This window comes from Tenrec ecaudatus, chromosome 1 (genome assembly GCF_050624435.1).
Source record: "Tenrec ecaudatus isolate mTenEca1 chromosome 1, mTenEca1.hap1, whole genome shotgun sequence".
NCBI classification, from domain to species: Eukaryota; Metazoa; Chordata; class Mammalia; order Afrosoricida; family Tenrecidae; genus Tenrec; species Tenrec ecaudatus.
Genome location: NC_134530.1, coordinates 151,591,178 through 151,616,573, shown reverse-complemented (window position 1 = coordinate 151,616,573; position 25,396 = coordinate 151,591,178). Strand labels below are relative to the sequence as shown.

Sequence of the window (25,396 nt, the reverse complement as noted above, 5' to 3'; positions counted from 1 at the left end):
GCTTTCTTCCGTCCGTCTTGGGCAGGAAGTTCCAGGGAAAATGAACATAGCTGAACACCCCACTGTCCCATGCAAACAGCTCTGCTTCCTCTTAAAATACACAGATTGAAAAAACCCCACAGATCTCCTGGACAGGCAGGAAGAAGTTTCAGGGGCCAGAGAAGCAGGCGAATCCCACCCATCTCCATGCACAGACATGTTTTGAATCCATTGTACGGTCACCTCCCAGGCCTCCCCCAAAATAAGGTTTCCCAAGATCCAAGAATCTAAGAATTAGGAAATTAAGTTGAGACGCCTTAGCAAAACACCATGTGACTCATCATTTAGGGTTTTTGAAAGTTGTGTACTTGTATGTTTGGAAAAACCACATACCCCAATATTTTAAAATCATGACCTTTTTATAGTACATCTGAAACAATGCTTTTATAAGAATACTTTATTTTCAAGTATAACTTTTTAATTAAAGTACTAGTTGATGCTTTCAGAAATTTGAACTTTTTATATTGGGACAAAATATACAAAAATAATATAAGAATCTCTTGAGTTGAGAAGCCTAAGTTAATGCTAGAGAAAAAGCCTTACTCTCATTGAGAAACCCAAGAATTCTCAGTCATTTGTGCTAGGCAGAATATGTAGTTTTGAATAGTCTTACTTAAATCCAAAATGGGGAGCAATAAGATTCACTACCATAAATAAACAGGAGATTCCTAAGGAACGCCAAAGGCTGAAAAACAAACAAACAAACAAGCATAGATACAGGAATGGATTTGGGATGCATACTGTTAGCTCCAATTTAAGAACAATTAGTTCTTACAAATTACTCTGCTCAATACTCACCCTCATGAAGGAAACACAAAAGATATGGGTGCTATAGCAAAGTGTGGTGAAGAAATTAGATGGTGCCCGGCTATCAGATGGAATCATGTCTGGGGTCTTAGAGACTTGTTTCTGAACAAGCAGCCATCTAAGTGAGATATCAACTAAGCCCACATGGAAGAAGCACACCCACATCTGTGACCCAAGGATTATAAATGCAGAGCTGAAGGAGGGACTATTATCACAGCTTAAATTGTGATTCTGGCTTCATGAAGGCTATGGATGACAGTGGAGGCCCAAGACACATTTGTGAGATCTACACAGGAAATAAGTGTCTGCTGATTTCCCTCTAACCATAATGGAGGGATGGGAATGAACTGGTGAGCAAACAGCATGCACTGGAGAGGTGATGAGCGGAGATCAAAATGACAAACCCGACTTGAATGATTAAAACCTTGTCACTTGATCCTCCCTCTGATATGCTTTCGGTTTTCAATATTTTCTGTGGGTTTGTTTGTCCCTACTGGGTTTATTTCTGTTGTATTTCGTCATTGTGGGTGGCCCTCTTGAATTGTTATTCTATGTGTTTCTGGATATGAAACCCAGGATGGGTGAACCTAGAGTGACAGCCAGTAGAATAAGGGTCCCTGGTGGGTTGGGTGGGAGAGGGAGCCGATCTCACAGAGGTCAAGAAGGCAGAGAACGTTTGGACACTGATGGTGGTCGCAATGGTACCTGCTGGTGTGGTTGCGCTGTGGAGTGGCAGGATAGTCGTGTTAGCTCCCAGTAAAGTAGTTTTGAAAAACAAGAATAAGACATCCGAGACAGGTATGTTCCAGGGCTGTCCTAAACTGAGTGGTCTAGTAAAGAGAACCTGTGAAACTTACATGACCTGCAACCAGCCATCCTCACGTGATTGTAGAGGCTGACAACCTTCGTCCATAGATCAGATATCAGCCTGGAGATTTCTCCTGCAGACCTGATGAACCCAAGACTCGCGAGCCAAATGGCAGCCTGCTGACTCACAGGCTAGAGAAGTGACAGACCCCCAGGACTGCAGGCAATGCCACAAGCTGCTGCCCCCATCGAAGAGCCAAGAGGTCAGGGGATGAGAAGTCAGGTGCGGGGCCCGGAACCAACAAAAAGTAAGAGACTTTGCCAGAAGGGACATGCATGTTGGAAGCAGGCCACGCTCCCAAGAAAGCGCCTTCTCAGTTGACTGCTCCTAGCGGATCTCATCATGGAAGTGATTCCATGATATCAGATCTCCTCGTGGAAGGGATCACATGATATAGATCTCACTGTGGGACTCTGATGCTCATCATAAGTACCAAACTACTGGGACTCATGGCCCAGCCAAGAAGACACACAACTTTAGCCATCACAAGGGCCTTGGTCCCGCCGACTCTTAGCTAAGTCCCAGGCCCTCCCTCTGCAGGCAGTGGCTACAATGAATATTTAAAATGCAAATCAGCTCATGACATCTAGCCCTCTAGTTTGGGAGAGGCCAAATGTCAAACCACGTGAAAACAACATGTCTTATCAGCTCGACACACATGGCTAAAGTCAGACCCTCCAACCTGCAGTTCGGGCGCCCTTCCCTTCTCTTCCAGCTACTCCTGCATCTCCCATCCTTTAAGAATACCTCTGGTTGCAGCGTGCGTGGTGCCTTCCTGCTTCGCTTCTGGAGGTCCAGCATTTGATTGAGGTCCTTCTTGGCTATTGGTAGCTGCGTGGAGTCGGTTGACTCACGGCCATTCCAACGACCACCAAGGAAAATGCTGCCTGCCCATGCCCTGTTCCCTTGACCAGTTTGGAATTGAACCATTGTGAGCCACAGAGTTTTCAGTGGCTGATTTGGGGAAGTGCCTTTCCAAGCCTTTCTGCTGAGTCTGTCTTAGATTGGAAGCTCTACTGAGACCTCTCTGGCCTCCCAGCAATGTGTGAGCCTCCACTGACTGACCAGCAGCCACGGCAGTGGATGCGTTATAGCCAGACTCTGCGATGATGGATTTGCGTACTGCTGTCCCTTTCCTGATCCCGTCCTCAGGCATCATCACCCTCAGCCATTGCTGTCAGCTCAGTTCCTAATGAGCAGACATTTGTGAGTGAGTGGGCAAGGGAAGGTAGTCAGAGAGGTGAGGGGCACCAAAGCCCCTCCATTCTGTCCCCAGAACAGAGTCTATTCTGTCATTTAAGGGAAGGGTCACCTTGTGCCGTGGCAAGGGCAGCAGATGGGGTGGCTCGGCTCCGGCTTGGGCAGAGCCGCACTTGCACCTATGAAGGACACTCACCATCCAACCCCTCTCTCCCCATTCCCTGATTTTGAGAACACCAGGGAAATAGAACCAACCATGAGCCACTGTTTAGGAGAAGGTGGAGGGCAGGAGATGTCATTAGAATCATGTCGCGTGTCTAACCCAGAAGACATGTTGAGGTTTTACCCTGTACCTGTCAATGGGCCCTGGTGTAGGTAAATTGGGTTGGTTGGTTGCTGTTTTGCAGATGTTACCGGTTAGGTTAAACATGCTCATGCTGGCAACGGTGGGTCTGGTTCCTAGTCCTTTCCAGTGGCATCTTAGCAAAGGGCCAAAGGCAGGGGAGAGCTCTGTCCCAAGGAACACCAAGGCACAGCTGCACACTGGCCCAGAAGGCCTGTCCTCTGGAGGGAGATACAGCCGATGAGCTACTGGTGCCCTGGACTTGGACTTCCAGGTGTTTCCGTTCTCTAAGGCAGCCCACTCGGTGCGATTCACTTGTGGCAGCCTGGGAAGCAAAGGCAAACAGGTACTCGGCCGACTGCCCGGGGATTCTCGTTCATATCGGTTTTAATCCAGGGTACAAAACAAAACAAGAAAGTCGCCGTGGACCCAACTCGGACTCCTGGGAAGCTCAGCCTGTGCGTCAGAAGAGAACTGTGCTCTACAGAGTTTTCCAAGGGCGAGTTTGGGGCCATCGAAGGTCAGGGTGAGCCCGAACGTCCACTTTCCCATTAGCAGCTGAGCTCCTGCAACTGCTGGTCCCACCTGGGACTCCGGGATGCAAACAGCGTGGGTAGGTCCCAGGCCTGTTCCTTGGAAGGCACCGGCGCAGCCCCGTAGGCTCAAGACCCTGAATGGGTGCCCAGGGAGGGAAAGCCACAGTCCCTTGTACAAACGGGAAAATCACAAGTAGGGGTCAGTGAGCCGGAGCCCCCCCTCCCAAGCAGCAGGCTGACCCTCCAGGGGTCCTTGGCCCAGTCTCCCTCCCAGATCCTCGGGGCCGGCCGAGCAAGGGAAAATAAACTTAGAAGTGCCATCAGTTTAGAATCTGTGGCTTGAGGAAGCTTGGTGAGAGCTGTCCCCAAGAGAGGTAGGCTCACTGCCATCAAGTCGATGCCAACTCACAGAGAGGCTAGCTTATAGGACAGCGTAGAAGTGGCCTTGTGTGTTTCTGAGACCGCATCTCTGTACAGAAGTAGACAGTCCTTCTGCGGAGGAGCCGGTGGTTTCAAACTGCCAACCTTGTGGATCACGGCCACCACGAGGACTCCTTATGAGAGAAGTAGTAGCGAGAAGACTGACATGCTTCATTGACTCAGGACAGGCCTGACTCCAACATCATGGGACCATTTTCCCCTCGTAAATGCTGTAGTTCAGAATGTCCTCCTCTGCCGCTGCCCGCCTCTCTCCTGGGCAGGATCCTGGCACTGGATGGAGACCAGGATCCTAGTGGAGGCAGTCAAGCCCATGGGAAGCATCCAAAGGGCTGCATCAGGGCAGGAGGACCTGGGGGTTCTTCAGGAAGGCGGCCAGCTTGGTGGCCAAGACGTCCAGGTCCGCCCAGTTGGCATAGCGAAAAAGGTTACTCTTGTGCACAAAGTAGTGCTTCAGAAAGTGCTGGCTCACGCACTTGTGCAGCTTCCGGACCAGCCGCAGGAAGGATTTGCTGAAAACCTGCCAGTCCTTGGCGTGCGGATATTTCTCACAAGTCCAAAAGAGCACTGTCTGGGAGCAGAAGAGATGGGTGTCAGAGCTTGTTTCGGAGCTCCTGTGCCGAAGCACTACTGAGCCGACCCGAGGGAAGGAGCAAGGGGGCCTGGTGTGTGACGGCATAGGACTGGCCCCGCCAGCCTCCTCGGCCTCCTTGTTTATTCATTCATTCATTCATTCATTCATTCATTCATTCATTCATTTGACACAGGTATTTCCAAGGCTCTCCATTCTCCTAGTGCCCGTAATTCCCCACCCCTGGGAGATCGCCATCCCAGACTGCCAGACTGGACAGGAACGTGGATGTTTTTCCTTCCACCCAAGGCTACTCTGCTGAAGTCGAGCCCAGCCGAGGATGGCTGGGCTCTGGATCCAGGAGTGAACATCCTCAATCACCCTCTTCCTCCCTATGAAACACACAAGCAAACATGAGAAACGCTCCTGCCCCTCCAAGCCCGCATCTCCGTCTCTCAGGAACGGGTCCTGGGCAGCTCCGCTGAGGCCCCATTACAAGCTTCCATGGCGCCTGAGCAGGAAGCGCACTGGCCGGCGTCCTCCCTGGGTCTTGCACATGGAAGACAGGAATTTCGCCACCAAACCACATATGCCTCACCCAAATTCTCACCTCTCTACACATGAGACATCTCTGTTTGTCATGCCTCCTGCTTCTATGCATCACAGACAGATTATTTGGCCACTGAGCCTGTAAAGGTCCGGGGATCTATCTCCATGTGTTTTCATTCCTGCCTCATTACCTCTCTGGCCCACACTCCTCCTCGAGAGCCATTCTCCACCTGGCCTCCAAGCCTGCGCTCCCTCCTGGTTTCCGCCCAGCACGACTGCTCCCGCTCCCCCAGTGATGGCAGGCGCATCCACTGCCACCTGCCTCTACGTGCTAACTGCTGAGGACTCTAAACCAGGACTGGGCTCTCGTCTCTTCTCCCTCTGTCCTTTCCCCCATGCCCCCTCCTGCACCGCCTGCTTTGAATGACCACTGAATGCAGGTGGTTTGCGATGTTTATCCCTCGTCCCACATTTCTCCTCTGACCTGCTTACCCGCTCTGTCTCGGGAATCTAAGTGTTCCCTCAATCTCAGCACATCCAAACTGAACTCACCATCTTCTGGCCGCGAGCAGGGCTCCCGCCTCCTGAGTTGTGTATCCGCTTAGTGACACAAGACACAAAGCTCAGTCAGCATGCCCTCGCCATGTCCCATCAAGTCCCATCAGTCCTCCTGCCGGTGAAGTTCTCAAGGCTCCTTAGCCTTCTCCCCCTCCATCTCATCCTCGCTGTCATCCCGTCTTGCCCTGACCCCTGCAACAGCTGCCTCGCTCTGCAGACCAGGTGCCCTTGTTCAGACATCAATCTGCTGTGTACCCCCATCTAGAAAACACTTTAGAGGCTGGCTATTGGTGATCGATTGAAGGGGCATGGGGACGTTTGGTCCCTACTTCCCATCCCAGCCCTGTCTTGCCTATCTCCTCCCATGCTTGCTCCCTCTGGCCACGCTGACCTCAGTGACCAGTGTCTTCTCCCACAGATCCTCACACATCATAAGCAGCAATATACAAATCCATCTGCAGACCACAGGGTAACCCCCCAAAAAACGGATGTGATGTGAGGGGATAGTGCATTTGGCGTTCGTTCCGCCAGGTCGGACTGCTAATCAAGGTTTATTTTTTAAAGAAAACCGTTTTATTGGGGCTCTCTTACAACTCTTATAACATTCCATACATCAATTGAAGCTTTCTTTCTATGTAGAGGTTCTGGAAAGATAGTGCGTAACAGTGTGTGATTCAAAAAAAGGCCTGATTTGTGGCAAGCAGGGGACTGGTTTTACCACCATGACAGTGCACCTGCTCAACCAGCCATCTCAGCGTGCCAGTTTTTGGTAAAAACAACAACAACAACAACAAATAACCCCAGCACGCCTCTCTTCCCCAAGGACCTGTCTCACTTGACCTCACTTCATGCAACTTCTTTTTGTTTCAGTGAATGCAGAGGGACATGAAAGGACAGCGATGTGACGACATAGAAGAGGTGAAGAAAAAGGCTGAGGGAGGTGCTGTCGGCCATCCAAACAGAGGAGTTTGAAAAATGCTTCCAAGAGTGGAATTGCAGATTTGACCAGTGTATTGAGTGTAATGGGGAGTACTTTGGAAGTGATAAGGTTGTTTTGTGAAAAAAATGTAAATACATAGCTTTGAAAAAATTCTATTTTGGGGTACCCCCTTGTATAGACATACATTATATACATATATATATACACACACACACATACACATATCCATACATTACACATGCATACATAAACATAAATATACATTACATGTGTATACATATATACCTACACCTACACATATGCATACATATATACATTTTGAGCATGCTTCTTTCTCTCCTTTGTCCAGGAAAGTTATCCACCTGGTCAAAATTCCCCCAATATGCACTTAAACGTATCCTAGCACTCATCACCGTAATAAGACTGATTAGCTGGTTTTCTGGACTGATTTTTGCCGTTACTCTTTCTCACCTCCCGCTCTAGAATGGAGACTTCGTGAGGACAGGGGACTGCGCTGTCTTTACTCTCATGTCACTACCGCCCAGAATCGGACAGTCAACGTGTGGTTGAATAAATAACCCATTATTTAATGTCAGCGTTGAACTATTCAGCAGACTCATATTTTGACTCAGATTAAATTGTTTTGAGCAAACGAGTCAGAGATATTCTTGTGCTTATCAAAATAACATTGGTAGGGGAAAGAAATTAATTCTACTTGTTTGTTAAAATATTTATCTGCAAAAGCAAATTGATGTAGTTAAGGCAATTGTCGCCGAGCCTGCTCGCCCTTGAGTCGGATGAATAAACGGATGAAAACTAAGCCCGTGCATAAGAAGAAATCCCCCCAGGGGAGAGCCTCTGTGGGGGAAGGTGGGGACTGACAGACTTTGGGGAAAGGATGGTAATTCCTAAGAGCTTTCTGGTAATGTCTTGTAACCCAGTCTCCTCCACGTTTCCCAGACTGAAGCTTTGGCAAACGTTCAACGTCCGCAAGCCATCATCTAGGATGGACGTCTAAGCCCACACTTGTCCCCATCCACATCCGCCCCACAGGAGGGAAGGCCTCCCTGTGGAGGGGCTCTGCCCCTGAACCAAGGGTGGACAGCTAGAAGGGACCTAGACTCGCTGCCATCTCACTGCATCGGCCGACTCCCGGTGACCAGCTAGATAGAGCCAAACCACTCCTGTGGGTTTCCTAGACGGCATCTCTTCACAGGAGTAGAAAGCTTCACCTTTCTCCCAAAGAGCAGCTGGTCACTTCGAACTGCCGACCTTGTAGATAGCAGCCCCCTGTGTACCCACTACCCCACCCAGGTTCCTGACTAGAGGAAAAGAGAGCTCGTCCATTCTTCTCCGCAAATCACTGCTGGTTTTTTCCCAAATGCCCATTCTTTCAAGTACACAGTCCTCTGGTGCCAGGCTTGTGGAGCAGGGAGGGCTGAACCGCAGAGCCCGTGCCTAGTGCCTTTCAACGCTTGAGGCCGTCAAGAATCTCGGGCGGAGAGGGACACCTCTAGGCGGGGTGCAGCGTTGAAAGCCCAGGATCAGGGCTAATAATGGGTTTCTGATACGGCCCATCTTTACAGGCGCAGACAGGCCCATCTTTCTCCCTCGGAGAAGCTGGTGAGCTGTGTGGGAGCAGCCTTATGCCACCATGGTGTCTTACATTTCCGTGGCCATACAAGTACCGAACTGCATGAAGCTGAGTATGGACACTTGAGCCCCCAACTCACAGCCCCTCTCCGTGGTCCCGCAGAGCATGCGGATGGGCACTTCCTGGCCATCATGCTCTGAATCCCGGAGAGTGAGCCTGGCCCCCGCTCACCTGCAGATGGTGGGAGGTGAGAACAGGCTTCTTCCCCGGACACCAGACTTCCTCCTTCATCTGCCTAAGGAGCTGGAAGCACTTCCGGCGGCAGCCCCCATCCTCATCCAGCAGCTCCAGCAGCGCCCGCTCGGCCCGGCAGAAGTCCAGCTGCCAGTGGTAACTGGGACGGGCCAACAAGTCAAACCCAAGGGACTATAAGAAGTGGGGAAAGCGGGAGGGGGATGAGACAACTGCTGCCGGGGAAGGAGAAGCCCTCCCCCCAGCTGCCCACAGGTCAGGGGGAGCGATAACTAACAGGTCCGCATGGGGACAAGGAGGGGAAGACCAGTTTCTGAGGGGTCGCCCACGTGTCAGAGAAGGGGGCTCCACGGGGTCCCCGATGCTCAATTTGGGAAGTGGATCATTAGGCCTTTCTTCCAACGCAGTTCTGGGGGGACTCAACGCCCCCTCCCCCCGCGTCTAGGTTGGCACCTGGGCACTTGTTTGTGCCCCCCAGTGACTCCCCTGGGGAGAACACAAGCCATCGCCCCGCAGGACACTCAGCGGGAGGCGCTGTCTTCCAGCTTCTCTTGTGGGTGGTTTGCACCCTGGTGTGTGCAGGGGAACCCCCTGGGAGGTTTGTGAGCATTCTGATGGGTCCGCCCCATACAGTACCTCCCAGCACGAGAAGGCCCTGGAATCTGCATCTCTACGGACTCCACAGGCGGTGCTGATGCTGCTGGCCCAGCCCCCACACCAAGAAAATGGCGACCTGGAGAAGCCTGTGGGTCAACCCAGCTTCCGTGGTGCTGCGAAGGGTCAAGCTGTGAGCATGTCTGCGCTGGTGAGCTGGGGCCCGCCTGCTGATACCTGGATGCACTCCACGGTCTCCGAGGAAGGCCAGCTCCGCAGACATCGGGGCCACTGGGCTTTGGCCGACCAGGCGGTGGGGATCTCCACAGAGGGGACCAGCTCTAGTTCCACCTGACAGTCAGCCGTTTCCATGGCAACCCAAACCACAGTACCACAACTCTCCAGCAGGCTGACTTTACCTGAAATTACCAAACCCACAATGAGAAGGGGGAGTCTTGTTCAAGACCGGCATTCAGAGAAGGTGTTTGTGAGCAACGCAGCAGCCGGGCCAGGGGCGATGCCTCCGTGGCCAAGGAGATTTTGCTGGAGGCGTGGCTAGATCTTTCTGTCCTCCTACCCAAGACTTGCACGTTTCTCTTACAGAAGAAATCCTTTGCAGAAGGCTAATCTGAAAGAGCCACAATTTTTTCCAAAAGGATACTATTCACCATTGTAAAATACAATTGGACCATTGCGCTCCATTCCACCCAAACCGTTAGATGCTGCTTTTCAGAGTGAGACTAGGTGAGGCTGTAGTGGATTTTTGCTCTTTATCCAGATGCGCCGGCATCGATCGGCCACGTTAGAACAGGGAGGCTGGGTTTGCACAGCTGGGTCTTGTTGGTTTGCTTCTATTGCAGCTGAAGGTGCACCATTTGAAACGAGCATCTCCTCGTACTCTTTGCTTTTGCTTCGTCAGAAAGCGCGGGCCTGATAACTGTGGAGGAGGACACCGTGCTCGGTGATGCAGGGGGGGGGACAGCGAAAAGAGGAGGAGCCTCAAGGAAATGGATGGACGCTGTGCTTGCAACGATGGGCGCAGGCCCAGGATCGGGCGGGGTTTCATCCTGTGGGGCACAGGGTTGCTATGGGCCAGAGCTGGGGTGATGGGGCACAGGGTCGCTATGGGTCAGAGCTGGGGTGATGGGGCACAGGGTCACTATGGGCCAGAGCTGGGGTGGTGGGGCACAGGGTCGCTATGGGCCAGAGCTGGGGTGGTGGGGCACAGGGTCGCTATGGGCCAGAGCTGGGGTGATGGGGCACAGGGTCGCTATGGACCAGAGCTGGGGTGGTGGGGCACAGGGTCGCTATGGGCCAGAGCTGGGGTGATGGGGCACAGGGTCGCTATGGGTCAGAGCTGGGGTGATGGCCCCTAACAACCACCTTGACTATGGGCAGACATCGAAAAGCCAAGCGCTCTCTTCCTTGGCCGGCGTGTCGGCTGACCAGACAGGAAGGGGGACAACACCTGGCACCCAGCGCTATTTGCTGAGATCCCCTCTCCAGCCAGGCTGGTTCGAATCTCTTACTTGCACCTCCACTCTTACTACTGTCCGCAAATGAAGAGCAGAGCCGCCTGGCCCACGCTTGGCACTGCTGTTCTCTCTGCTCACTGGGCGCATGGCCTCTGGCATGTTACACTCATTTCTCTAAGCCTTACATGGCAAACATGTACAGAATTCTTACTCTGTAGGGTGGCTAAGAGGGACGCATTCAATAGTCCTTGAGAGCATCTGTATACATTCTGAAAACCCATTAGCTAGGAGTTAAGGTCGTAGGATCTCTCCGAACTGTTGTACACAGCAAAGGCAGAGACTCGCCCTTTCTCTGCACACAAATGAAATGGCGTGCTGGTCCTCAGGAGTCTCTCACTTACCCATCCCGTGTGACAGTCTGCGTGCGCGGGGCATGTGACTGCCCATGGGCTCGTGTGTGTGCCGCGTCCTTTTTAAAGGCTGCGTGGGGTCCAGGTTGCAGAAAGAGCACCATTCGCTTGGCCAGCTTCCCTTTGCTGGTCAGCTAGACAATCTCTAGCTGCTTGCTGTGTGGAACGCCACGGCTGCGGCTCTCATCGGGCACACATCCCCCTTGGTGCATTTGCAGAAACAGATTTCCAGGCTGGAATCGCTCGCTTGTCGAGTAAGCACATTATCAGCATAAACGCAGGCCAGTCTGAAGGCACCAGTTTATACTTCCGAGAACAGTGTCTGAAAAGGCCTGATCCCCCTACACGGAGCACCATCGCTTTTTCATCGTCTCAATCTGGTAGGCGGTTTAATGTGCGCTGCGTCCCTCGGATGAAACTTAAGATTTTCTTTCACCAGCTATTTATATGCTTGTGCTGCAGTTCACATTTCTAGGGTGATTTCTAGTGGTCTCTTCATCTGTTTTTCTTATTGGTTGATAAATTCTCTTTGATAATTAAGGACATTGGCAAGTTGGTTTGTTTTGTTTGGTTGGTTGGTTTTGCTGTTTCTTTTCCCAGTGTGCAACTCTTCCTTTTTCTCGATTGAAAAGGATGTGTCTGTGCATGCCTATATGAGGTATGTGTACATGTGCACATACACAGACACACGTGGGCAGGCACACACATGTGCCACATTGCCCAGGAGCTTAACATTGGGGGTGGTCAAGCTTCATTCTTTATGAGTTTGGGATTTTGTGTTTGGGTTCATATTAATAGTTTGGGGACACTGGGTTTCAGCATGCTGGGAAACTATAGTCAGTCAGAAGGTGTGGGACTGGTCTTGCCCTAGCCAACAAAGTATGTGAATAATTTACTTTTTAAAATAAGCACATTCCAGTTTAGAAGGTAACTCTTCTGGAAAGGGTGCAGACCTCACAGCTTCGGAAACCGGCAGCAATCGAGTGAAATCTGTGGGTGTGTCTGGGTCTGAATTCCATTCTTCCCAATGGCCCACTCAGGAAAAAAAAATAGCCAATTCAAATGATGGGGATTATACAGATGCAAGGAGCACATCGATTGTCGTCTAAAGCACCAGTTTCAAGTAACAAGGCCTAGCGTGTTCTGCAGGAGGTTGTGAGAACAAACGCGAAATGCCTGAAGTGTCCCTTACACTTTCCTGGATTAACTCACCCGGGAGGTGACAGGTCCTAACTGCATTTTCCACCAGCTTCTGGAACACCTGGAGGACTCTGGCAGGCACAATGTCACCTTCAATGTTCACATCGTCCTCATGCCACTGCCATAGGCTCTTCATAAACTGGTCCACCTGCAGCCACTGCTGCAGGTCCTCGGGGCTCCGCACAGGGGTGGGGAGCCTGGTGCCCTGCAGGGTGTAGTACCGCCAGCGCTGCTTCTTGGTCTCCCGGTACCCGGCCAGGCCTCTCACTGGGACTGTGACGAGGAAGTGGGTGGGGGTCAAAACCTGGAGTCAAGAAAGGGGCAAGCAGGATTTTGAGTGCGCGGCCTTGGGGCACCTCAAGAAGGACCTTGAGGAAGCAATCTGCTGAGTCAAGCGGCTCAAGGGACCCTGGTTCTCAGTGAGGTGACAGGTGAGCAGAGCACGCTGCCCCGAGGGTAGTGAGAACAGCCCCCCTTTGTGCTGTCCCAAACGCTGCCGGGGAGTCATTTCTGGGCCCTTTGTTTCGTGAATCTACACGTGAAAGCAGGAACAAGACCTTGAAGCTCTCTCTGGGACCCAAGTTTGGGAGGGAAGGAGAAGGGGGAAATGGACCGATGCCTGGTGGCATCCTCCTCCTGTGTGTGCCCCTTTGAGCGTCACCCCCCACCCCATCATGAGGTGGGCTCTGTTACTGTTTCTCCGAGTAAACCCTGAAGGCTCAGAAGCCTCCAACAGGGGCAGACTCAGAATGCGCGCTCAGGTTTCTGATCCCTTACTCAAGGATCCTTCTGCACTCTGGGCTGTTTCAGCCAAGAATGAATAACCTGGAATGAGGAAGGGGGATAAAGGAATCAGGGGTGGCAGGGAATGGGGATAGAAGGGAAATGCCTCCATTTCTTGTGCCTGTCCTGATAACCCGGTGGCATTTTTCATCAGCCATCCTTACAAAATCGAAGGTGACATAAAAGCTTGTTCACTGGGACCATGGAGCTATTACTGAGGTGACTCTTAAGTTCCCGAGAAAAAGCAATCAATTATCATTGGCCTTCTCCTTTCATAGAGGACCCAGTCAACCACTGGCCCCAGTGAACTTGGACAGGGGATACAGCAAGTTGGCCGTAGTACCAGAGGGAACTCGAACTTGGCTGCCTCGTGTGGGAGCCCTCACATGACCTGCTGGTCAACATAGTGACTGGCACGAAGTTGTCTACTGGAGAAGTAAGCTGCCCCTGCTGGAAAATTCTGACCCTGGAATTTGGTTCACCTTTGCCCAGGGCCTAGCTGTGGACAGATTCATGAGTTGAATGCCGAAATCTGCTCAATGAACTCTGCCTCACTCTCCGAGAACAATGGCTTAATGCTTTAGGTGAGAGATACACCCACTACCTAGAGACTCAGGGAGGGGGGGGGGGGTTGTGAATCTGAATTATGGCATTCATAATCTGCAGGTGCAAGTGAGATCATTTCTGTGAGAAGGCTCTGACCACACCGCACTGTCGCAGGGACAATAGCTGTCGTGCTGGGCCTGGGGGTGGACCCCTCTGTGCAGGTCCCAGGGCAGGGAGGCTGCTCAGGCAGTTCCCCGTGGCCGCCTTCCATGCTCTTCTTTCCTCCACCTGCAACCCCGACCTGCAGACCACTCCGTTCAGCTCCTCTCTCACCGATGCATTCTGTTCCTTCTGGTCCATCGCAGCTTAGCTGGCCGAATTGTTGGCATGAGGCAGGGGTGGGTACACAGCAGGCAGAGGCACAGCTAGATCTATGCCAGGTACAGCACCTGCCGGGGGCATCGTGGTCTTCCTCCGGCATGGAAAGGATCTAGAGGCAGAGAAGCTAGGGCTGGGGGTGGGGGGGGCTATGCCCAGGCACAAGTCCATGGGGGCACCAGACAAGGTGCGGAATGACATTCTAAGGAACCTGGACAAGAGGGAGGAGATGTTCCTGTTGACCCTTAGCCATGACCAACGTCTATTCATCTTGAAGGGGGTGGGGGCTCCAGCCTTGAAGAGGGGGGAACCTAGACACTGCCTTTGGGCACTCCCCTTTCTGCACCTCCACGGGGACACAATTTCAGAGCTTGTCATAGGTTCTGTGACAGCAGATCATTGTCTTCAGGGGCCCTCGGGGGCTAAAGGCGGTGAAACATGTGGCTAGGAGCCGAAAGGCTGACAGTCTGAATCCACTCCGAGGTGCTGTGATAGAAAGGCCTGGTGATCTGTTTCCCAAAGGCAGAGCCATTGCAAACCCCACGGAGCAGAGTTCTACTCCGTGCCACACCAGGTCGCCACGCGTCAGGGTCAACTTGTTGATGGCAGCTTTGAGTTTCTCGACTCTGATTATGCCTTCAGAGAATATACCTCCCCAAAGGATGTGCCTCTCTTTTCTCCAAGTCTCTGCTCAAGCAGTCGTACTTCCGAGACACCATATTGCCCAAGAGGTCCTTATTAGGAAAGGGGTGCTCTATAAGTAAGCACAAGTGTTCCCACTGTGGTCCTCCTTATGAACAGATCAACTTGACCTCTGAGCATTTCTACAGTTGGAATCAGCCCTCCAGAAATGTCCGTGAGCTCACACGGAACAAAGCAGGCAAGTATGGCTTTACAGGCATGTTTACTATGGATTCAGAAGACTCTGTTTGTGGTCGGCTTTCCTGATTAACGAGACTTAAGTCCCTTCCCGTCTCTGTGCCTCCATCCTCATTGCCATAGATAACATCTACGAAAGGATTCAGTCAACAGTACACACTAGACGTGCCTGCCGAAATGCCGTGCTCTTAATGAGGTCAGCACATGAGCAGAAACAAGGCGCTTTCCGTAGTGTTCTCAACGCTGTGGGCCCGGGTCCCTAGGCCAAGCCCCGTGGCTCGCTCCGTGAGCCTTGGGGAGGTGAGCGACACTTGCTTACCTGGATGTTCCCATCGTAAGTGTCGGAGTATGGGATGGCTTGGAACCTAACGTCTTGCTGGCCGATCTCTTTGGTCAAGCAGTGGATGACTTTCTTCACCTCCTCCACTGTCTGGGAGATCAGCTGTTGCCTCAAGTCCACCTGGGTTTGGAGAGGTCAGCAAAGGTGGTTATTGTAGGTGCAGGCCCTTGGGGGAACGGAACAAATACAGTGGAGACGAGGCCTCGGTGGCAGATGGCCAGAGGAGGTGAGCTCAACAAAAGCTGCCCTCCCCCAGAGGCATCAACTCACGCGTTCGGTTTAGGGAAACCGATGTTGGTAAGAAATGAAACAGAAGCTTTAGCAATCGCTAGTCAAGCCAGGAAAACCCAAATCAAGGAAGCGATGGGAAGAATCTGCATGTTTTTTCTGAAATGCAGTGGGGATGGGCGTGGGGGATCTTCGTTTCATGGCTGAGTGTGCACTGCAGGCTGGTGCCAGCATACACCGTCAGAGAGACACAGCCACCATGTAAACTCTATTCATGAATCTTCCTCTTCTTTCCGAGTGTGGTGTAACAGCTGCTTCTATATATTCTAGAACAGTGGTTTTCAACCTTCCGAATGCTGCGAACTTTTAATACAGTTACCAGTGTTGTGGTGACGCCCCCTGCCCAACCACAAAATTATTTTCATTGCTACTTCATCACTGTAATTTTGCCACTGTTATGAATTGGGCGACTCCTGTGAAAAGGCCGTTTGACCCTCAAAGGGGTCATGACCCACAAGTTGAGAACCGCTGCTCTAGAAGAAGCCCTGGTGTGCAAAAGGCCCAGCAGTTGGCGGCCAACTGAAAGGCCAAGCCCACCCACTGGCTTCACGAGTGAAAAGCCTGGGGATCGCTCCTACAAAGATGGCAAGAAAATAAGCCCCTGCGGAGCGATGCTGCTCTGTCATATGGAGCGGCTGGGCACCAGCATCACCGCCACAGCCCCCAACAGCAGCGGCACGTAGTTGCGAGTACTGGTGAGATGCTGCAAACTGGTTACGATATCGGGGGGGGGCGGGCTAAAGCCTGAGTCACCGAGATTTCTGCTTTCCTGAGCTACATCCTCATCTGCTCCTCCCACCCCCCAACAAGCCAGCTATGCACCCACATGAAAGACACATGCGCATGTGGCATGGCTTCAAGTACATGACAGCCCTGCAATGTCTTGATGGCTTAGAAGAATCTTTATTCCGTTATAACTGGACTGCTAGAATCTCAAAGCAATTCTTCGATTGCAGGCCCAGGTGGGCATTTCAGTCCATCTTTAAGGGCCCAAAACTCATTGCTCACCTGTCTAGGACCCAAGCAAGTGTGAGCAGAAAGCAACATTAATGGGTTAATTGTAACTTCAAGCGAAGCAAGCATGCATTACCAAAATGGATTCTAACATCCTGGTTTCCATAACAAGATTATCATAAAATAAACAATATTAAAATTGATGATTAGATCCCGGTTATCATGACAAGACTCACTACTCCATTCAGATTACAATATCAAAAAATAACAATATTGAAAAATAATCAAAACAAATGATATATTAAAAATAGTCACCTAATTGCAGTGTCCTGAACCTGGGAACATGGGGTACATTATAAAAGTAGTCGCCAGCAGAGACTTCCCCATAAGGGGAAGGGGAGCGGGCAGGTCAACTAGCAGCTTACAAAAGTGGAGTTTCTTTTGCTCATCTGCCTCACATGCATGTCTCATGACACCACTTCCTGTCAACTTGTGGTCCTGGGGTCCATTGCTGTGGTGCCGGGAGCTTTGCCACTGGGATCTCAAGTGCCAACAGGCTCACAAATGGTGGACAGGATTCCGTGGAGCTTCCAGACTCAGACAGATCAGGAAGAAAGGCCTGGAGATCTACTTTTGAAAACCAGGCAATGTACACCTTCTGGATCACAACTGAACACTGTTGGACACGTTCCCTGGAGAGGACCGATCACAAGAGGAGGACATCGTGTTTGATGAAGTCGTGGTCACTGAGGGGATGGGATTGACGGAGTCACCGACACGATGGACTCAAGCCTGCTGGCAATTATGAGGATGACCCAGGACCAAGCAACAAGTTGTTCTTTGTCCATAAGGTCATCAAGCGTTGGACTCATTGTGACACCAACTAAACGCAGCAGCAGCGGCATCCACTCACACCTGCTTCAACCTCGCACCTCTAAGTTCCAGGCGGGGTCTCTGGGTGGTACCCAGGGTAGAGTCCTGGGGTAGTTAAGCATTTGGCTACTAGCTCAAAGATTGGAGTTGGAGCCAATTCAGAAGTGCCTCAGAATAGACGCCTGGCAATCTACTTCTGAGAGATCACAGCCTTTGAAAACCGCATGACACCCAATTCTATTCTGACACACACGAGATCACCCAAGTCAAAATCAGCTCCACACCACTAGCATGTGCCAGGCACTGTGGGACACTCTGGGGCACAGCAATTAATAAGGGAGGCACAGCCCCCCTTTACTGTCATGGGGACACAGACACAGGTGCTGAACGCAAGTGTGGTGACGTTACAGCGAGGAAACGTTGGGCCGTTGACTTAGTGCAAGGGCTGAGACCTGTTAGGAAAGCGAGCTCATGCCTTCCAGATGGCTAGTGCAGCAAGGAGGAATTAACAAGAAATAGACGATGGGACCCTTGAATTTAAGGGGCTTATAATCATTGGAGATACACGAAGAAACGGTCTTCTTCAAAGTCAGTGTGCTTGATCTGATCTTGACCGTGGTGATCCTCCCTAGACTGCATTTAAAGATCCTCTTCTGTTAGCAGCAGCCACCCAGCCCTCTCCAGACCTGTAATGTCACGGTCATCTCCACGCCTGTAATGTCATGGTCATCTCCACGCCTGTAATGCCACGGTTCTCCTGAGAGAAGGAAGCAAGCGTACCCTCCTTGCTCATTTGCCAACTACAGAGGCTCTGTGTCTGCCAGAGTGCAAGTGTGAGAGAGAGGCAGTTACAGGGGACAGGCCATTTGCCAGACCCCCAAATAAAATTCTCCTAGAAGCCTGGGATGAAAGGTCCTCTTCACTATGAGACTTCCTTTGTGTGCTGTGATTCGATTTCCTTCGACTGACGTGTACTGACTCTCCACTTCTCACCGGGCAGTTCTAGTCTGTCCTTTGCGGTCGCTATGAGTCAGAATCAATGGCAGTGTGTTTGGTTTTTTGGATCCACTTCATGCCAGGCAATGTGTATCCCTATTGCCCAAGGGTTTACAGGCAAGTTATCAAAGCAAGACTAATTGCCTGGCCACGGAAAATGGTGCCACCGAGTACTGAGTGGAGATTGTGTCAGATGGCATGACCACTCGGAAAGGGCTCTGCCACGGAGCTTGGAGATGGGGGCTTCTCGGGAGGATGGGGTATTAAAGTTGGGTCCTGAAAGATGGCGAGGCATTAGCAACACGGTTGGGGCCACAACGGGCTCAAGCGTAACAACTGTTGTGAGGCCGCCACGGAACCAGGCAGTGCTTCCTTCCGGTGGGCACAGGGTCCCTCTGAGCAGGAGCCGGCTCGGGGCACCGAATAATAACCGGAACAGTCGGAAAGAGAAGGGAGCAAGGCTGACAGCCGTGGCCATCTGGGAGTGAGAAAGGCCGAGAGAAGAATGACACTTGCCCCTAGGATAAGGTGACCATCCCGCTTTTGACGGGACAGTCCCGATTTTTAACAGTTTGTCCCGCGGAGTTTTTTAAAAAGTCCTGCTTTTTGGAGAGAATGCATGACAGGCTAGGGTGTACAATTTTCAGCTGCCATGTGGCTATTTTGCCAGGATATGAGTTTTACCAATGGTGTCCCGCTTTACCAATGTTAACATCTGGTCACCTTACCCTAGGATCTGGTTGAGGTGGCATTGGAGGGGGAGGGGAGGTTGGGAGAGTCAAGAGCGAGTGATCTTGGGAATGTCAGTGACTGAGTAAGGAAAGGTCTGAGCACCATCCAGTTTGGCAACTGGCACAGAGCTGGCGAGAGGTTCCCGTGCCTCTAGGCGCTCCAGGGGGAGGAACAGGATTGGTGTGTTTCAAGAGTGGTGGCTGGTAAGCCAGACGGCAGCGGGTGACGAGAGAATGGGAGTCAAGCAAGTTGAGACAGATAGAAGAGACTATCGAGATACACTAACACGTTTGCCTGCCCCATCCCCAAAAACATGGCACACAGGTTTGGACCTGTTTAAATGCTGAGAGAACAAGCCAGGAGGAAAGAAAGAAGAGAGACAAAGCGGGAACCCGAGAGACTACCTGGCAGGTGTCTGCTTTCTTTATCTTAATGGAAACAAGACAATTTGCTAAGAGTGAGGTGAGAGGAGGGCATTTAAGTGGGATAGACTTGAATATCAGTCCTATATGGAGGGAGTTTACTGAGGTGCGTGGCGAAGATTTCCAGGTGATGCAAAGTCTACGCGGAGGCTGGGTCAGTGGGACCATGACGGCAGGGGCCTCGGCTGTACGATGGCCCCCAGCACCCCTCAGCCCTCCCAGGGGCCAAACTGAAATGCTGGGACTGGAGGAAAACAGACAAGTGAGCGTTGGAGTAAGGGGTGGCGGTCTCCCACGCGGGCAGGGAGAATGAAGGAAATGTGGTGTGAGCAAGTTTGATAGGTTCAATAGGGGCTATTGAACAAGTTCAGTGATCAGAAGTCTGATGAGACATAGAGGGAGCGGGGAACCGATACTGTAGACGGTGCGCGCCCGGAGTGGGGTTCTGAGTGTGTTGAGAATGGAGGGTCTCGCCGTTGGCACTGTCACAGGGATTTCAAGTCATAGGGACTCCAAGGAGGTCCTAGGTGGTCGTCCTTGTGGGAATAGATCCCCATCTTTTTCCCCCACAGAGCAGCTGGTGGGCTCGCACTGGGGACACTTCGGTCAGCCACTGAGGACTTACCCATGAAGCCACCAGAGCTGCAAAAAGGAAGGTTAACCGGATCCCTACAAATCCTTTATGCCCACTGGTGTTAGTCCATAGTACTGAGGAGTTAATAAAGAAGTAGAGCATATATATATATATAATATATATATTTAATTTACCGAGTTGATAAGCTAATAAAAGATTGGCTACCATATCACGGTCACCATCATCAAGTCAGTTCCAGCTCATGTCTAAACTGTAGGCACCACCCCATCGTTCTGAACCACTGGCATGATCAGAGTTACATGGAACAGAAGCTGGAAGGCCTGCAACCCAAACCGCTCTGGGAGCCACTCCGGAGCGCCATGGCCCTGAGTACTGAGAGCCTGTTACAGGTCGTGTAGCTGGAATGGTGTGAGGAGGAGGAAGAGAAGGTGCCAAGGAGTGGGCGCTGACTCATGGTGCAAATTAAACAACCCAACCCCAGAATCCCTTTAATGCCTTTCCAGCTTCAGGGAGCAAACAAGAGACCAGTTATCCCCTGAAGCCAGCCCTTTCTGTCATCAATCGTATTTCATGGCAAAGCTTTAAAACAAATTGGGAGGAGCGGGAGGCTGCAGGGGGGCGGGCACCGGATAGGATCATGTAAGAGGATGGAATCAGGCACAGTCCACCCAAACTTGACCTGAGGCATCTCTTTAAGTTTCCCATACCTCTTCTGTGGGTTGGATTCATTAACAAAGCCACCGTTCTCTTTGTCAAAGACCACACTTGTAGGTGTGGCCGAGCAAACACAGAACAGAAATTATATTAAATGAATTCAGTAAGCAGGTCCTGGATCAGCCATGCCACCCTTCTATGGCACTGCCCGCAGGAGCCCTGGTGGTACAGAGGGTTAGATGCTGGGCTATACTTTGAACCTATCGGCCACTCCCTGGGAGGAAGATGAGGCAGTCTACTCCCATGACGGTTTATAGTCTAGGGCACCTTGACCTTGGGGAACAGTTCAACCCTATCCCATTGGGTTATTGTGAGACAGAATGGACCCAGAAGAGTTGTGCCGTGCTGATCAACTGCAGCCTCCGTTCTCAACCATGGCCTTCACTGTGGGTATCCCTCCCCCTTATGGGGGCATGTCCACATCCCCACGCTTGGCTACTTTCCTCTCCACCTCACCAACCACAGCACAGTGCCCATTGTTGTCCCCAAAGTCACTTGTTACTATTAATAGCTCAAGGTTGTGACTAATTGACTGTTGCAAAGATAAATTATTGGGAATTCAAGGTTATTCCTCATAATAACATCACCCTGATTGACTCATACTCTGCAACATGCTCTCTGGTGACACTGAATAGCATGTGGGCATGTCACAGAAGCCTGGCCACACCCCAAAGCACATGACTTGTGTGATCGTCAACCATGATGAGTTCTGTTGGGGGGGAAACACGGAGAACTTCCTTCCAGAAAACAGGAAGTTGGGGCCTTTGAGTCTAATGTTGCATTAAACCCAAGACTCGCCTTTTAAAAATGGGGGTAGGCTGTCTTCCTCCCAAAAGGTCAATGGGATTAAAACCCAAGTCAACTACCTGGCTGGGGGATCCTCCTGGCCTGGAAAGCCTCTACTTCTCAAAGCCCTACTCACCCTGTACGGTTTTGCCTCCGCTGGTCTTTCTTGGAAAGTCTTCTCCCCTCTGGGCTAGCCCTCCTCTGCTCCCATCTCTGCCAGAACCCTGTGGTCAGCTGACTTATTATTAAGGGCCGCCTGTCTCCTCATGGAACTTGTTTTGTGTATTTTTTGGAGCTAGATACAATGTGTGCACTGGGGTAGGGCCATCCTTCACGTTCTTGGAGACCCACAATTTCCCTCTCATCTGGCAGGCCACACCCCAACCTCTGATGTAGTGTGAAACCACCACAGAGTGTTTTGCACAAGGTAGGCGTTCAGTGGCTACTCGTGGAAGCAGAAATGGGTTTTGCAGAGGAAAACAATGAAAGCTAAGCTGAAAAGGCAGCACCTTCACGGTGTGGGTGGGTGATCCTGGGCACATTATTGAATCTTTGAAGGCCTCGCTTCCCCTCTGTCATCATGCTGGCCATCCAGACGCACAGCCCAGGGGGTTGGTTAGGTTTCATGAGATCCTGTATGCTCTTCAGCCTCCCAGCAGCTTCTCTACTGCGGCCGATTGATCACGCGGGAACCCGGAAGAGATCGCCGACCCCTTCCCGCGCAAGATAACACTCTGAGACCATCAGGGACGACATCCGAGACACTGCGCCTCTCTCCAGAGGCTTATGAAGAATACACTAACATGAGATCGCCAAGAAGCAAGAGACTCCTAGGGAAGATGCTCAGGGACCAATATGTCATTGATGACTCCATCAACATCATCAGCAATCATGAGGGCAGGGGTTCAGGGAAGGGCAAAAATGCTGCGTGCTGAGGTGCCTGGGAACGTGGACTCCACGCTGAGTTAAGGGATGCCAGAAGGGGGCCGAGGAGGAAGGATGGCATCTGTGACACAGTGGGGGGTCGGGGTGGGGTAGCTAGGCTCTGAGGCAGGAGTGGGAGTCGGCCTCGGGCCCCAGGGACAGATCAGGGAGAGACGAAGCAGGTGCCAGAGGCGGAGATGGTACAGACTCTGGAACACGCTCTGTTACAGAAGCTCAGCGTCAGCGGGGAGAGACATTGGGCTCGGTAGACATCCTGCTGATTTTCCAGAGAAGATGGATATAGACTTTCTACGCTAAACCTCGCCATTTTCAAGTGTTTAGACAGGTGTGAGAACATTTCCTTTTCTTTTAATACTCACATGAACACAGGCGAGAGTTCATGTGTGAGCCACAGCTTAGAACGCCTGCCATTGGAAATGAGAGAGAAGGGGCAGGGGGGGAGGTGAAAAGACAAAGTAGCTGCATTACAAGAGTGCCAGGTTCAAGAACCCAGTCTTCTTTCAGAAAACACGGGACCAGGAGAAGACGCCACGTAACCACCTCCCATATGGAGGGGGGCGGGGACCATTTTGTTCATAATGATTTTTATCATCATATGAAAAACAAGCCTCAACACACTGCCACTGCGTCCGTTCTGACTCACGGTGACCCTGTAAGACAGGGAAGAAATGCCCCTGTGAGGGTCCAAGACTGAAAGGCTTCACAGGAGCAGCAAGCCTCGGCTTCCTTTTGAGGAGCTGTCTGGTGGGTTGGAACTGCTGACCTTGCAGTTAGCAACCCAACTTAGAATCATGATGCGGCCCGGGATCCTTTTCATCATCAGAGGCATTTCCTATCCGTCACTCTCAATGGTCTTGTCTAAGAAATCTACTCTAGTTACCATAATGGCCCCTGCTTTATTTACCGGCGAGGATAGGAAACCCTGCAGACTAGTTCCTGCAGACTAGTTCTTTGTTTTAAATGTGCCACAGAAACTTCATCTGTCAATGGGGGTGGAATTGGGTAATATTAAATGGGCCCTTCAAGCACCTGTAATTCTATGCAAAGGAAAATAAAATGAGTTCTTAGTTGGTCTATACCAACATCAGGATTTTTTCTCTTTGTCCTTAATGTCATCTTTTTTAAAATCAGCGATCTGTCTAAGACCTAATTATCACTCCTGTTTTACAGAGAAGAAAACTGAGGCTCAGGTAGGGCAATGTGCCTAGTGAGCTCACAGGGCAGGATCACACACAGGGCAGGATCACACACAGGGCAGGATCACACACAGGGCAGGATCACACACAGGGCAGGATCACACACAGGGCAGGATCACACACAGGGCAGGATCACACACAGGGCAGGATCACACACAGGGCAGGATCACACACAGGGCAGTAATCTATGTTGGAACACTCTGTTCCAACTCTAAGGAGACCTGTGGCACTATGGGTTAGATATTGGGCTGCTAACCACAGCGTTGTCGGTTCAGACCCACCAGCTGCTCCTTCATGAGGAAGAGATGTGGCTGTCTATGAATATGGCCATAAAGATCGGGTCTCTACAGGTCAGAATCAACATGATAGTACAGGGTGTGGGGCTCTACACTCTCTACCCAACATGCCTCAGGACACTGGCTATTGAAAGAGAAGCCTGATATGTGGGTTCCTGAGGAGAATTTTATCTATCTTTGAAAGCAGGAATAAATCTTTTTTTGGATCAGAGTTGGTTGGGGAATGGGAGGGGCAATATAGAGGGGGTGAGGAATAGGTGTATGACGAGACAAGGATATACGTTCTTCATATCCTCACCTTATTCTGTAGGCAACCCTCTAAGCTTCCCATAGCCAGGGGTTTCATGGCTTCCCACTCAGCTTCCTGGCTAGTTTCTCCGTGGGAAGACAGCATGGTCAGTGTCGGCGTGGGCAGTCTCTGGACATGTGGAGACAGGCCGGACCTCCCCCTTCTCAGTTCTTCATTCGAGTTCTAATTCCCAAACTGCAAGGCCCATCTGTCACCTTTGGTGGAGAGACTAAAGAGAAAGAGAGAGAGAGAGGTGAAATTCAATCCAAGGCCAAGTTAATTTCACCTTTCAGCTCGAACTGGTGCTTTGACCCGAGGGGAACTGCCAAAGCCGTATTGCCCACCCAAACCCCGAAGGTTTCCTCAAGACAGAGGTGCCCTGGCCGCGACTGCTCCCATTTTGTCGGACCCTCATCCCGACACAGACTAGCTCGGTCTCTTCTATCTCCTTGTCCTTATCTGGACCCTCCAATCCCGAAAACCCCGCCGATTGATTTACCTCCTTTAAAACCAACACATAGGAAACGGGCAAATAGCTCACCTGGTGCTCATCAATGGGCCTAAAGCAGGTGACCGGGTCCTGTCCACCAAGTCTGGCACCAGTGTACATGCAGAAGAGCTCACACACTCGTACGTGTATGTCCACACACACACACTTTCCCTCCCTCCCTCTCTCGGCCCTCCCCAGGAAAGGCAGGACAGGACACCCTCTGCGCACCTGCTGCTGACCTTTGAGCACAGTTCCCCTGTCCCACTTGAAAGCTGCCAGTAAAAGTAACGTCAGCGTCAACAGGCCCCTTGAGCATGGAGGGAACGCCCACGTCTGGTTTTGCCAGCAAAACAAAGGTTGGAAAACAGCTCAAGCGGTCAATTCCCAGACTGGCAGCCCGGGGCTAGTTTGACTCCAGGAAAAAAGAGAAGATTCCCACTCGCCTGCTCCCCCTAACGCTGGTCTACACCCCGATGGAGTGCTCTGGCTGCCTGAAAGGAAGGAAAGAGGACAGAGCCGG

At 51.4% G+C, this 25,396-nt stretch overlaps 1 protein-coding gene across 3 annotated transcripts; it reads right to left on the bottom strand.

The window, feature by feature from the left end:
- Positions 1 to 553: 553 nt before the first annotated feature.
- MAB21L3 (mab-21 like 3) lies at positions 554 to 25,396 on the bottom strand. Of its 3 annotated transcripts, none has more exons than XM_075559860.1 (7): positions 24,928 to 25,396; positions 24,396 to 24,615; positions 15,280 to 15,420; positions 12,387 to 12,678; positions 9,527 to 9,708; positions 8,675 to 8,869; positions 554 to 4,802 (listed from the first exon to the last, which is right to left on the bottom strand). In XM_075559860.1, the coding sequence occupies exons 2-7, from the start codon at positions 24,489 to 24,491 to the stop codon at positions 4,569 to 4,571; spliced, it is 1,140 nt and encodes a 379-aa protein (XP_075415975.1). In that variant the 5' UTR covers positions 24,492 to 24,615; positions 24,928 to 25,396; the 3' UTR covers positions 554 to 4,568. The 3 variants fall into 3 exon arrangements, with proteins under 3 accessions (XP_075415975.1, XP_075415985.1, XP_075415992.1); XM_075559870.1 differs by having other exon boundaries at positions 25,105 to 25,396; XM_075559877.1 differs by having other exon boundaries at positions 25,116 to 25,396.

What these genes read in the sequence shown, in the direction of transcription:
- MAB21L3 (XM_075559860.1), bottom strand. Translation starts at nt 24,491, where the DNA reads ATGCTGTCTTCCCACGGAGAAACTAGCCAGGAAGCTGAGTGGGAAGCC. An exon ending in AGGGTTGCCTACAGAATAAG is followed by an intron (nt 15,421 to 24,395) that starts GTGAGGATATGA and finishes CTCCAAACCCAG; the next exon opens with GTGGACTTGAGGCAACAGCT. An exon ending in TAGGACCTGTCACCTCCCGG is followed by an intron (nt 9,709 to 12,386) that starts GTGAGTTAATCC and finishes TGGTAATTTCAG; the next exon opens with GTAAAGTCAGCCTGCTGGAG.